The sequence below is a fragment of the Hyposmocoma kahamanoa genome, unplaced genomic scaffold (genome assembly GCF_003589595.1).
Source record: "Hyposmocoma kahamanoa isolate Upper Pololo Valley unplaced genomic scaffold, ASM358959v1 84, whole genome shotgun sequence".
Classification (NCBI taxonomy): Eukaryota; Metazoa; Arthropoda; class Insecta; order Lepidoptera; family Cosmopterigidae; genus Hyposmocoma; species Hyposmocoma kahamanoa.
Window position 1 is genome coordinate 4337013 of NW_020654229.1, and position 13931 is coordinate 4350943.

At 38.3% G+C, this 13931-nt stretch overlaps 1 protein-coding gene across 1 annotated transcript in view; it reads left to right on the top strand.

Moving 5' to 3' along the window:
• LOC113234479 overlaps positions 1 to 7095 on the top strand; it is a 44601-nt gene extending 37506 nt beyond the window's left edge. The window contains exons 7-9 of the mRNA XM_026469807.1: positions 1312 to 1554; positions 4273 to 4386; positions 5370 to 7095. Coding sequence (XP_026325592.1) covers positions 1312 to 1554; positions 4273 to 4386; positions 5370 to 5454 — 442 coding nt within the window. The 3' untranslated portion in view covers positions 5455 to 7095. The remainder of the gene's footprint in view (positions 1 to 1311; positions 1555 to 4272; positions 4387 to 5369) is intronic.
• Positions 7096 to 13931: the final 6836 nt, after the last annotated feature.

The window sequence follows — 13931 nt, forward strand, 5'->3', positions numbered from 1 at the left end:
TCGTGATTTAATCTGCACGTTGAAGAAGGTTCACAACCCTCGGAAAACGTTTGAAATCCCCAACCTGCATTGGGCCAGTGTGGCGGACTACGGCCTCAACCCTCGCCTGAGACACGTACCGAGCAACAGTGTCTCGGGTAAGCCGCCCCGGGTGTACGCACAGTACCCTCCCTATTTACGAGATAGGTACCGGAGCTGCAGGCACGCTCACTTCCCGTTGCACATTGCACAACTAGCGGTTGCCACCGCTAAGCCGTCGACTCTGAGTCCACTACCAAATTTCCTCATTGGTGGCGGAGCTGTGAGGCACGCTCACTTTCCGACGTCGAAAAACGACGTCTCTCCAGTTCCCAATAACCTAAGCGGCTGGAAGGAACGGAGGATATCTAGATGCCCGTGCCCAGCAGTGGGACGTGTAAATGGGTAGATGATCAGATCTTCTTCTTTAGATCAGAGGTTCCCAACTTTTTTGCCTGATAGACCACGTGCCATTTTTTTCTGTCTTGCGTAGACTTCTTGCATTCTAATATGATTTTTTTACAAATTTATTAACGCTAAATGTGTTTTAGACAGTTGATACAGTGCTACTCACTTTTCTGTCCATAACAGTTGCAGTGCCACTCAGAGCTTTAAATGGCAAAGATTTCAGGGGCATTGCTATTGCGCCCGTCATCCAAAGACATAAGTTGACTAGTCCAAGTTTTAGTATCAGTAGAAGTCCTTGTGAAAGAGTTCGTCCAGGGATGTACTGCCACCTTTCTGCCGCCAATCACGTGACCATTACTGCGGTCTGGTTTTGAAGGCACATGGGAATTATCAACTTATGTCTCATTCTGACAGACGCGGTAGTAGCGCCCCTCAGATCTTTGCGATTTAAAGCTCTGAGTAGCTCATGGACATAAACAAACGATTGGGCTCGGCCTGTGACGTGTGGTCACGTTCATATTACGGGGTTGAAAAGCAAAATTATACTTTCTTCAGTTGAAAACCAAAATTTTGCAGGTTCTTTGGAAATATCTCCATATAAAAATTATGTATAAGGTTAGGTTTATTTTATTTTTACTCTTGAGTAATTCCTGTTTATTTTAGCGTTTTCAGGATTTTATATAATCGAGTAAAACACATCCTATCCTGTAACCAATTAGCCCATTATTTAGACAATATCCATATATTTTGTAGGGGTATCGTATATATTTTGTAAAGCTGCTATTTAATAGTAAATATGTATTTAAACCGTTTGGTCTTGAAAAACAGTTTTTCCCGCTTCTCACCTAAAAATAATTACTGACTAGAATTTCTCTTTAATTACAGAGTAATACTAAACCAGCTATCCAACTCCAACCGGGAAACTTTAAACGCAAACATACAAACACAAATTTCGCGAAACATTGATGCCAACACTCACGCCCTTCATCGATTGCAAACGTCCTTCAACAGCACTGCCAACATAACGGGGTATACAGAGTTGGATTGCGTTTGGTTGTTATATTGCAGAAATTTGGTTATGACCGCAAAGCTGAATCCGCCGTATGGAACTATGGCCAGGATTAACGGGTAAGACAAATTATTGTAATACTATAGAATATGTTATACAACACATGCACACATGGCACATCCCGGACGCTCTTTACAACGGTCGAAAGTTATTTAATTTACCTACTACTACACTAAGGTGCTATCTGCACTAAATAAATGAAGAAAACAACGTACCTCATTTCATCTTTCGGTGAACGAAAGAAACGCCTCCCTTTATGCCGTTTACATGATGATAAACAGCCGTACACAGCACAACTCACGACCACTATAAATAGTAACGTACAATGATGTTATATATTAAAGTATAAGTTTCTTAATTAATAAATTAAAGCTGTACTCAAATATCAAAGGAGTCTTAGTGCGAAAGTGGCATGCCGACAGCCTTGTTGCCGTTCAGTCAATGTGACCGTCAATGTGCGGGGCGTGGTGCGGTATCTAAAGCTAGAGAGGGGTGGAGAGTGTCCATTCTCGTTACTTTGTTGTTCTCTGCTAATGGTAGGATAATCGGTTGTTTATTTACTTATATTATGGACCAATAAGCCAAGAGGTCTGCTAATCTCCATACCGTATATATATATCGCACCCTTAGTAATATAAGGGCACAATCCAAAAAAAGTAGATTTTTGGGAAATCGCGTATTAAGATTCTGGATTCCTACATTACACCTATTTTTTTCAAATAATATGCTTATTATTTAAGTTATAAATATGAAATTTGGCAGATTTGTTCTTTGATAAATGTATTATAAATAGCAATAAAAAAAAATATATATAAATAAATTCCATAAGTTTCAAGCAAGTTAAAAAAACACTTTCAAGTTAGACCCATATAGTACAAAAAATATAACAGAAATATGGAGCTATATAAGTTTGATCCCATTTATTATTTAAGTCCCTATCAATTCCCAAATTTCCCAAAAATCTACTTTTTTTGGATTGTGCCCTTATATTACTAAGGGTGCGATATATATATATATATATATATATATATAGATCGTAACTCTTTAATTGGTAAGGGTGCTGTTGAAATTACAGGCACATAGGACTTGTCAACTTATGTCTCAGGGTGACGGGCGCAGTGGCAGTGCCCCTCAGGTCTTTGCGATTTAAAGCTCTGAATGGCACTGCAATTGTCATGGACAGGTGTGTAGCTTACCATCAGGCACACGACTTGTTCGTCCCGTCACTTGATATTATAAAAAAAATGAAAAAAGTCTGAAAAAGTCAATATTCCGTCTTATAACTAGATGGCTCTGACATCCCACAGCACCGTAGAGCTAGACTTGCTTTTTGCGCGAGAACATGGTGATTGACCTACGAAGCAGTGGAATAACTGTTCTCAGATGTGAGCAGTATAGTCTTAAAAGATCCGAATGGACGACAGCGTGTCTTCAGGCGCAAAAATGAGACGATTGCCGTATGCGCTTTAACGGAAACAGTAGGTTATCAGGGAGGGTCAATCAATATCCTGGAAAATCAATAGCCTGGAAGTAGTTTACATTATGTAAATGGCTGTGGATATCATTTAATTCCTCTTTAATATGAAATATAAGAAGTCAGTTTTTTCTAGTTATTATTCAAATATATATCATTAGGTACAATTATTTTCTGAACTTTTAAAAATATGCGTGTCAATAGATTGCATTGTGTGTTACAAACTAATTTCGGTAGATGACGTTAATCCCAGTCAAAATAAAAGGCTGGCACTATCCTTAAAAAAATGTGTATTAAACTCCATCTAGTTGAATTGTTTGTTATCACTAGAAATTAGAGTAGTTTTGTTATAAATTGCAGCCTGGTTAATGTAAAACAAATTACTTACAAGAACAGCTATTTGGAACTCGTCGCGACATCTGGTGCACCAATAGGCATTAAATACCCAACTACGCTGTCTCGTATCGCGGTAGCGTATATCCATGCTTATATTGTAGTCAAATTCACGTAACTGGACATAAACGTAACTGGACAATCCTTATGGCATAGGAAAAGAACAGTACCTGTGTTACCTATACCTAATTATTGTAATTTTGTTGATTTCATTGTATTACTAATTGTTCTCCGTAACTGCACTTTGGCTTAATTTATTAAGAATTTAATGTAACTTTAAATGAATTGTTTAAATGACAAACTTAAATAAATGGCTAAGTAAGTTTATGATTTAACAATAGAAATCGAATTTAAAAAGCTGTGACGTTTGCTAATAGATAAATAAATAAATTGATCATTGTAGATCATTAATCATGTGGTTTTTATTACATTGCCCATTCGATGCGGGCATTATTAAGAGGCGATACTATCTCAGCTCGAATTCCAATTTTTTTCCCGTACTAATACGGTTCATTTTGCTTGGGTCGAGCGCAGGGACACTGGCTTTATTTCAGAATTTATGTCTTTACATACGACATTAAAGTCATTTGAAAAATGTATATCATATAGTATACGTGTTCTGTGTAGTTCAGTTGATATAAAAAAAATCATTGGTATACATATGTAAAGTACCTATTAAATACAATAATTTCTTTATATCGTGAAGATTTTCAGAAATCGTGTTTTTTTACTATATATTTTTTCCAAGGCGATTGATTCAACATTTCCACTATTAAGCGGAATCAACCAAAGCTATATGAGGTTGTATAAACTCCTAAAACAGACCAGCCATTGTTCATCGTGACTAGGCTTTTCCAATTTCGCAGTAAGATATGCATTTATTAACGTTATTTTTTTGTCAATTTCTTAGCATGGCACTGCGTATGCTGACGGGTGACCTGTCCGCTGATCGCGCTCTCGACACGATGTTATACGAAGTATTGACCGGATGGACTGACCTTCGGTGCAACGATATGTTCCCCAGGTATGTCAATAAGTGTCGGGAGGGAGAAATCGTTCGCCACAACACGACACAGCACTAGGGAAACCCTGTATCGCGGGTGCCATGGACACCACGTGACATGAGACCACGTTTCGTGGGCGATTTAAAGCACTGAGTGGCACTGCAACTGCTATGGATAGGCGTGTCGCCTACCATCAGGCGTGTGACTTGTTTGTCCTGTCACTTGATGTAACAAAAAAATATGAAAAAACTTAGTGCGCTTTGCTTTGTTTTCCATCTCACCTAACGGAAAGTGACGATATTTTTTTATTTCTTTTTATTTTAAATTATAATTACGATAATTATTTTTTTAACGCACATACTCAACATAGCCCCGCACTAGGGAAATCCTGTATCGCGAGTGCCATGGACACACACATAGACAACCACAAATTACACCCAAACTCACAAAGGAAGTAAATGTAGGCCATACAAATATTTCTCCCGGCCCGGGAATGGAACCCGGAAGGCGTGGCAGACTACTATGATGACCGTTAGGTCACGGAAGAAGCTACAGCGTCATTCAGAGCTAATATCTGAGGGGCACTAACAACAACAGCAAACCAGACCACATAGGCTGTAGTAGCGAAGGGGTGCCTTCAAGGAGGGGTCTACTGTCGCCTCAGCGGCCTGATTTTAATTAGAATCGGAGTCCATCCGATCGGTTAGCCCATCCGAGTCTCGAAATCAGATGGGTTCCGATTTGAAATGTCAAAAGTTTCCGATCGGCCAGTTTGTGAATCGCGATCATGCGCCTCGACTCGGAAAAGACACAATTTCCAATAGGGAGAGGCAATCAAAATCAAGCAGCTGCTGTCGAACATGGTCGTAAATAAATGATCTCATCACCAAACTAAACAAAGAACATTTCTGATTTCCTTAATACAAGTGCTTTATTTACTTTGGGATCAGAGTAACATAATATGTGATGTCTCATATTTATTTATTTGAAATTTTTATTTCAGGTGTAGCAAAGCGAACGCCGCGTCTGTAGTAATGGATTCAATTTTGGCGCCCCTACGAAAATCCCAATCTACAAGAACACTGTAAAACATTTCAAAAACAACAACTCTAATGCTCTGGCCACACAGAGGCGGCTCGTACATTACAAAAGTACCCGGCCTGAGCATAGAGGTCCACACACATCCAAACATTGATGTGCGTCGCATTTAACATCAATGTTCCGTGCAGCAAACGATGATCAGATGGAATTTTGGAATCCAACACACTGATGACGGTACCGCAGAGTCGGCTGGAACGCCGCGGCATCTACCGATATGCCACCGGTCACTCGGATTTTAATCCCTTCTACGCGTCTTCCGGAGAATTCTCGCGCAATAACAGGAATTCCCGTAACTACCGTATAGTTTGCATGTTACACAAATGACCTAAAGTTCTTTATGATATACAGGGTGGAAAAAAATCAATATGACATAAAGGGGAAGTACCTTTAATGTTTAAGATAGCTAGTTAATTTCGCTTAAAGATAACATTCTTTTAATTTTCTTTATATGAATAACTGCATTCACAATTTTTTTAAAGCTTGCCTAAACCAGGAATCGAACCAACTAAAAATGCAAAAAAATCTCACTAGTTTATTGTACTAATGGATATGATCAACAATAAGAATAAAATACTTAAAATGAACATTTTGCCTTACAATTAAAGATAACCATGAAATCTAATATTAATGTTACGAAGGTATTATACATTAAATATGCAATTTGCAACCTTTTTCCAGACTATTCGAAATTGGAACCTAAAGTATATATTTACATATTATAATTTTCCTGCATTTTAATAAATAAAAAGCCTTTTTTTAAGTTGCTTGAAGTGGGACCCATTTTTTCCATGGACAGATTTAGTCCTTTGAGATTCACTGTGTTTCTGCAAAGTGTTGTGGTGGATGCTCATAATAAATTTTCGAATTTCCTTTAGGTAAAATTAGCTATCTTAAGCATTTTAAGTACTTCCCCTTCATGTCCCATTGATGTTTCCACCCTGTATAGAATTTCGTAACAAAAATTCCATTACGCGTTAATGTCGTCGGTGTTTGCAAAAAGGACGAAAGCGCCATTTTGAAACATTTTTCATCTTTTAGTTTTTCACGACTGTATTAAAATATTTACGTCCTGTTTTAAACTAAATTCGTTTAAAAAGTTGCTTCCCAGATTTTTTTTTTCAAAACGGCGGTAGAAAGCGTGATTCTTTACATCGTCAGTAAACTGAGCCTATAGATGATGCGACGCGTTCAAAATTGAACAGCAAATTGCAGGTATAATAGAATTTTCTTTATTTTTTGTAATATAATATATTTTACATGGGGCGAACTTAGAAATTAAAAGGCTGACAAGATTTTTAATATATTTTTATAATAAAAAACACATAGTACATGGTACGTAAATTTATACGTAAAAGTAGGACTTAATTTAATAGTGCCTCTAGATATTAAGTACAAAAATAAGTATCTTACTTTGATATTTTTATCATCTAAAAATACCACAATGATATCGAAGTTATCCACGACATTGTGTTACTTATACCTTAAAAGTAGACATATTGATAAGTGTCCACGTTTTGTTTTTAGGTGGTGCATAAATGGTGTAATTTGCGCTCTAGAACTAATTATAATTAGGCATTCAAACCTTTAACGAATTTTGGGCACCTCAACTCTTGACATAACCGGATATAACTCGCGTATTTGTTCATTTCAAACAAACCAACGTTTTGGGTCCTTTACAGGTCCCATAGTGACCAGTGACTGAGAGAGAGAGATGAGTAAAGGGCCCGAAATATTGGTTTGTTTGAAAAAACAAATATGCGCAAAATAGTTATTTGTTGTGCATGACTGCAAAGTTGTTGTTTGACGCGGTGCTTGTATTCAAACCTGAGCAAACGAAGGATACTAAGGGTCGTATTCTAGAACTCTACTCAGTGCTCAAGTCAGGATTTGAGTATGGTTTTAAGCACTCGAAATCATACTCAAGCCCCTGCCATTAGGATCGTATTTCCAGTGCTTGTGTTTCCAGTGCAATCCTGACTTGAGCATTGAGTAGAGTTCTAGAATACGATCCTCAGATGGCGCAAAACAATTTTGCTGCCGAGCGAAACACACAACTTTTCACCCCACTATAGCGAGGAAAATGATAGATGAAAGAAAAACAGTTGAAGTTTAAAACATCAGGTTTTTTAATTATAAGAAAAAGTTAATCTTAGGGTGCGTTCTGAATTTACATCTCATCAATTTTTATTGTGTGATTAAGCGATTATTGAAATTATTTTAGTTCTTTCACGAATTAAAATAATTTAATAAACACATGTAGTTAACATTGTCAATTTAGTGTCAACCATATTAAGAACAAAGTATATCAACGGATTTAAATTACGTAAGTAATGTACGACAAATCGCGCAATTGAACGTGTCATTAGCTTTTTTTTTCATCGACGGGAAAAGTTAGGTGCACCACAGTCCATCGTCAAGTTCGAATTTCACAAACCTTTTCCACGCTAGCGTGCAAAAAACACTTTTGCGCGTAGATTTCTAATGAGAAAGAAAGCCTTTCCGAGCTAGTGAGGTGAAAAAATTGTTTCATTTCCTATGTGTAACAATCGTGAAAACCTTATACTCGCGTGCAAAGAGGCGCGCGACCAGCACACAAACAAATCGTACAACGTAATGCACGTGTGCAGCTCGCGAGCCTCTCGCAAACCAGCGCATTCGCCAGATCTGTACGCACCCTTTTGAATATAATTGTTGTTGGAATTTTGACAAATTGAAATAATGCGTCTCATAACAGTGATCTATATATTATTTATTTACTAGAAATTTATCTGTTGTACGGGGTTATTTATAGTAAATCTGAAACACACGGTATTCTTCAAATTAAAAAAAATCTATGAATTTATTTAAGAGATAACATTAGTTTTGGTGGGTAAAAATAGTGTTGTCTTAAAGACCACTTCACTGAATCACTCAGTAAGTCATGAAGATAAATTATTATTTTTTAATAGTTTAACGGTATTAATTTGAAAATACAGAATTTTATAAAAGAAAAATATTAGAAATATGTAGACTAAATGAATAAATAAAAATAATAATATAACAATCACACGAATAAGCTCAGAATTAGAGGATTCGCCGGACAATGGCTTTCATAGAGCAAAGGAATTCACTATGGCGCACTTCCCAGAAGTCCGGAACTAATTTAGAAAAAACTTATTACGTCGATAGTTCTTGAACAAAATTTTGTTTTAATTATAAATAACCCTGTTCTTTCTTAACATTATTTAAGCGCGTTAATATAAGTAATTTCTATTATACATTTATGGACTGACAAAATGTTGTTTAAGGAATTAAAAGTTTAAAATACAAACGTATTCTTTTATTTTTTATATCTAATTAAACCCATATCACTGAAAAAAATAGCTGGTCTATGTTGTTACAGTTTCTACACGATTTAGTTGTTAGTATAAGCATTGTATTGACCTCGATGGTGTAACGGTATGTATGTGCTTGCCGGATTCGATTGCCGGTAGAACCAATTTGGGAAAATAACTTTTCTAAATGCAGTGGGCCGGGCATTTCTGCAGGAGGGTTGATCGCGGATGGAGCAGACTTGTTCTAGAATGGCTAACACGTCAAGGAAAACGTAGTGTGTGACGCCCTGCGGCAAGATGGATGGACGACTTGAGCAAGGTGACCGGCAGTGGCTGGATGCGAGCGGCACAAGACCGGGAAAGTTGGCGTGCCTAAGGGGAGGCTTGTGTCCAGTAGTGGATACGTGGTGTAATGGGAAGTGGTAGTCATAATACAGAGAATTACATAGGCTGAGACCAGGCATTTGATGTGGTTGCCTGGCATATAGTTTTTTACCTGGGTCACATAGTAGATACGGAATTAAAAGACGATTGTGACATGCAAAGGGAGCGTAGGGCGTTGGCGGCCCGAGGGAATATGCTGGCTCGCAGGTTCGCGTATTGTACAGGTGAAGTAATAGTGACCTTGTTCAAGTCATACTGTCAATCGTTTTACTGTAGCGGCCTGTGGGCTAGATATACCCAAAAGACCTTCAACGAGCTACGCGTCCTTTATAACTACATGTTTAGGATGCTGTTGGGGTTGCCCAGGTACTGCAGTGCATCTGGTATGTTTGCCGATGCACACACTGACTGTTTTTATGCTGTAATACGCAAAAAAATAGTTTCAGTGAAACGCAGAATGCTGGGGAGCCCCAACAGCATACTTAGGACATTAGCCGATAGACCGGATAGTGCCTTACAGAGGTATTGGGTATCGGCTCTTATAAATCCTGGACATGTATATTTAATTAATTACTTTTTGTTTTGTATTTATATTTGGTTTTTTGATTCATTATAATTTTTATTGTATTTATTATTTTGTGATTGTGTACTAAATTATTACTAACATAGTTTCTAAGCATTTGTTGTAAATGTAACTAACACCATGGACCCATGTAGTCTTAATAAATGAAATTTTGAATTTTGAATTTGAATTTAACTTTTTTTATAACATCAAGTGACGCTATGAGCAAGTCATGCGCCTGATGGTAAGCTACACGCCTGTCCATAACAGTTACAGTGCCACTCAGAGTTTTAAATCGCAAAGATCTGAGGGGCACTGCCACTGCGCTCGTCATCCTGAAACATAAGTTGACAAGTCTCATATACCTGTAACTTTACTAGCACCCTTACCTTTCAAAACCGGAACACAGTAATGCTGTCATTACTTATTATATTGGACGAACTCTTTGACAACTTGACTGCTGCTGACTTGGGCTGCTGAGGCCAAGGAATTTGTGCGGGAGTTGGGCCGCCGGCTCTGAGAAAGGGGCTATGATCCACGCTCTGGATCTTACCTGGTGCAGCAGATTTCACTGGCCATCCAGCGCGGTAATGCGGCTAGTGTGATGGGGACGTTTGAGCCGGGTACGGTTCAGAGCGGTCCCTTTTAATTTTCGTTCCTATTTGGTTTTCATTACTTATATTATTAGTGTTTTTGATTGAATTTTTTTTTGTGTTTTATTTTAGATGTAATGTGACAATGATAATTAAACATTTTATAAATTAAATGATGATATAACTAATAAAAAAAATTTGAAAAGGAGTTCTACTGCAATTAAATACGTGGTACCGAGTATCTCTGTACAGAAAATACTCTTCGTACGATATAACACTGACCACGCTTCGTGCGGGAGGCGGGGCGCTCGCCGTTCACGCACCCCACGCGGAGGGGCGCGGTTAGACACAGGGTATGGTACACTGCTAGACTTATGCTTGGGGGATGATTTACGTAATCAAACCGTTACTATATCGCTAGATTTAGCCATTGAACTGCTTTTTCGTATTCACGTGTGACAGTGAACGTCAACGAGTCCCATTTTAAAGTCGTTCGATCCAAATGTCGTTAAGAGGGAGCAGAGGAAAAATTCCTAATCTTCGATTTGATTTCAGTGGGGTATATCCATTTTAAAGTTAAAAATAAAATATTTTATGACTCACTACACGATATATTCCAGCATAGACACTAATCAGAAACATAAAACAATAAAGTTTCCTCGATAGATAAAAATCACGAAATGACCTCTAATTTTCACATTTTTTCGATTCATTCTCGAAATGCTACAGGTTATTAGGACAAAAATTAGATAATTAATTATATTTATGCATGATCGAGAACTGTCACTACGGATTTTTTTTTAATCCCTTTAGTTTTAGAGTTATTCAACATCTCCTGTCGCATGTCACGCGAACTTCAGGCATAAGTATATTTGTTTCACAAATTTCGGCGGAGCCAACGTCAAAACTTTTTTGGCATGAGAGCTCTTAAAGCGTATTCCAGTATATGAATCGAACTTGAATCGACTCTTAACGACAATTCATACGTATTCTGCTAAAATTTTGACAGTTCTCTCAATAGACTTTCCACGACTAAATGTCAATTTTCACAACCCAAGATGTCGTTCATTAGTTGTTACGTTTCGATTCTACTCATATCAACGTTCGTTCAAGTGATACGTGAACACCCATTTTGGATAGGACTTCGATCGAACGACTACGTAATTTCAACGATATTTTGATAGCTTGAAATTACGTGAATCGCACTACTGGTCATTTTTTAGTGCGAGCGAACCCTATGTGGCACTTACCCTTACCTTTACCCTCGCGCGGAGCAAACGAAGTGTTGACGCAGATCTCGTGTCCGCCACATGGAAGTCATTGACTTACAAATAAATGGACGACGGGTCTAATACAAAAACCACGAAAAAAATGTCCCAAGTCAACATATTTAAACGTAGTGACATGTAAAGGAATATGAAAAAGCTAAAACGTTGAATTTAAATTGTAATGTCATCGCAGTGCTGTCTAATTTTGCTTGCTTCGCTGTCAGTCGAACAAACGAAGACTAAAGCGTGAATGACGCTCTGTATACGATTTTAACGCCCTATAAGTTCGGACACTTTTTAGCGCGGACCCGACGTCCATATAATTGTAAGTCAATGATGGAAGTGCGCAAATAATAATAATAATAATAATAATTCATTTATTTCAGATAATTTGAATCCATAATTTGTTAGATACACACACTTATAGCTATGTTCGTTTTGTAATGTCTAGTCTCAACTAAAACATTCATTCACCGCTCTGCGATGCCATTGGAAATCGCAGAGCAGTGATTTTTTTTTTTATACATGACAGGCAAATGACTCCACTCTACCTGATGTTAAGTGGAAAGTGGTATCCAAACGCGAAGGAACCTAGTGCAGCGATCAAATCCTCACTGCACTAGCCACCTCCACCCTGCCTGCCTACAATATGCCTCTTCACGCCTCGTTTGAAGGACCCCATATCATAAGAGGGAGGGAAGACACGTGCCGGAAGGGAGTTCCATTTGTCAACCGTGCGGCAAAGAAAGGAGCCACCGAACCTTTTAGTACGCGGTGGAATTCGGCAGGTAGTGAAACGGTGACTACGAAGGCCAGCACGCGTGCTTCTGAGCAGGAACGGGGAAGGGGGGATGAGGTTGAACAGCTCTTCAGAGCACTAACTCAGTGATAGATGTAAGGGCAGTCAAGCCTGTTGGAAATTATTTTTAAGATACTGTTGGTGCCGCCCTTCACCATGCCCATCTTTTACGCATTGTTGCGTAAAAACAATCAACGCGTGCCGATGCGAACATTCCCGATGCCCTGCAGTGTCGAGGCAGACCCAAAAATACCCTAAAAGCATTGTTGTACTGTACTCGGAGAGCATTGTAAGCTACATTGGTGTATTTATTGGTGTAGTTATTATTGGCGAAGCTAGAATGTTATGGATTTTCCTCTGGCGCGTGTAATTGGTTCAGGACATTTTTAACTCATAGACAGCAAATGGTAGTTATTGATAACGTTAATGAGGGAAAGAAATTCTCTAAACTAAAATCTATAGAGCGTGTGGTTCCTCAGGGATCATTGTTAAGTCCCATCCTATTTTCAATATTTACAGCAGACTTACCTAGACACATACAATCATGTAAGTACCACCTGTATGCTGATGATACCCAACTGTAGTATTCCTTTGAGGGACGTGACGCTAAAACTGCTACAAATGTTATAAATAATGATCTTTCCAATATATACAAACGGTCAGAAAAAAACTCATTGGTACTGAAATCTCTGAAATCTCAAATGTTAGTATAGGGTACCAAACATCAAATTCAAATGGTCACGGATTGTAAGGAGCAGTTTAAAATCAATGGAATAGCTTTAGAACGAGTGACATCCACTCGTAATCTTGGTCTGATCGTGGATGAGGAACAAAAGTACATACAACATGTCAACAGTAAGATTAGAAACGCTTTTTTTAGATTTAAAACCCTTTATAAAATAAGACCATATATAACAGAAGAAATACGCGTGCTTTTGACTGAAGCTCTTGTGGTGTCACAACTTAATTATTGTAGTTCCGTTTTCGGTCCCCGGTTAAATAATAGCATGGAGCGATCTGTTTAGCGAGTCCAGAATGCTTGCGCCAGATTCTGTTTTAACATACCAAAAAGAGAACACATAACACCCTATTTGAATCAAAATCAGATTCTAAACATGAGTGCTAGAAGAGAACTACAATATGCCTGTTGCATTCAAAAGGTAATATGGAGTAAAAACCCTGAATACCTTGTTGAAAAACTCACGTGGAAAAAAGATACTGTACATAAGGGTCTCCGATCTGTCACTTTGAATTCATTATGTGTACCTAAACATAAAACTGTACGTTACAAGGGCTGTTTCAAGTATTGTGCACAGGTATCTGGACTGATTTGCCCCCACCGCTAAGGGCGCGTTCCCACTATGTCGTCACGTTTTATTATCGTTGGACGACTGTCGTGTCTAGCCGGTTCCCATATCACGACTATCTGTCGTGGACGATTTTTTATCGTTGAACGACTGTCGTGACTTGCTGTTCCCACTAGATCGTGACGACAATTTATCGTTTCACAACAGCCTCCCTGCCCATCTCTGGCTACGACCCAA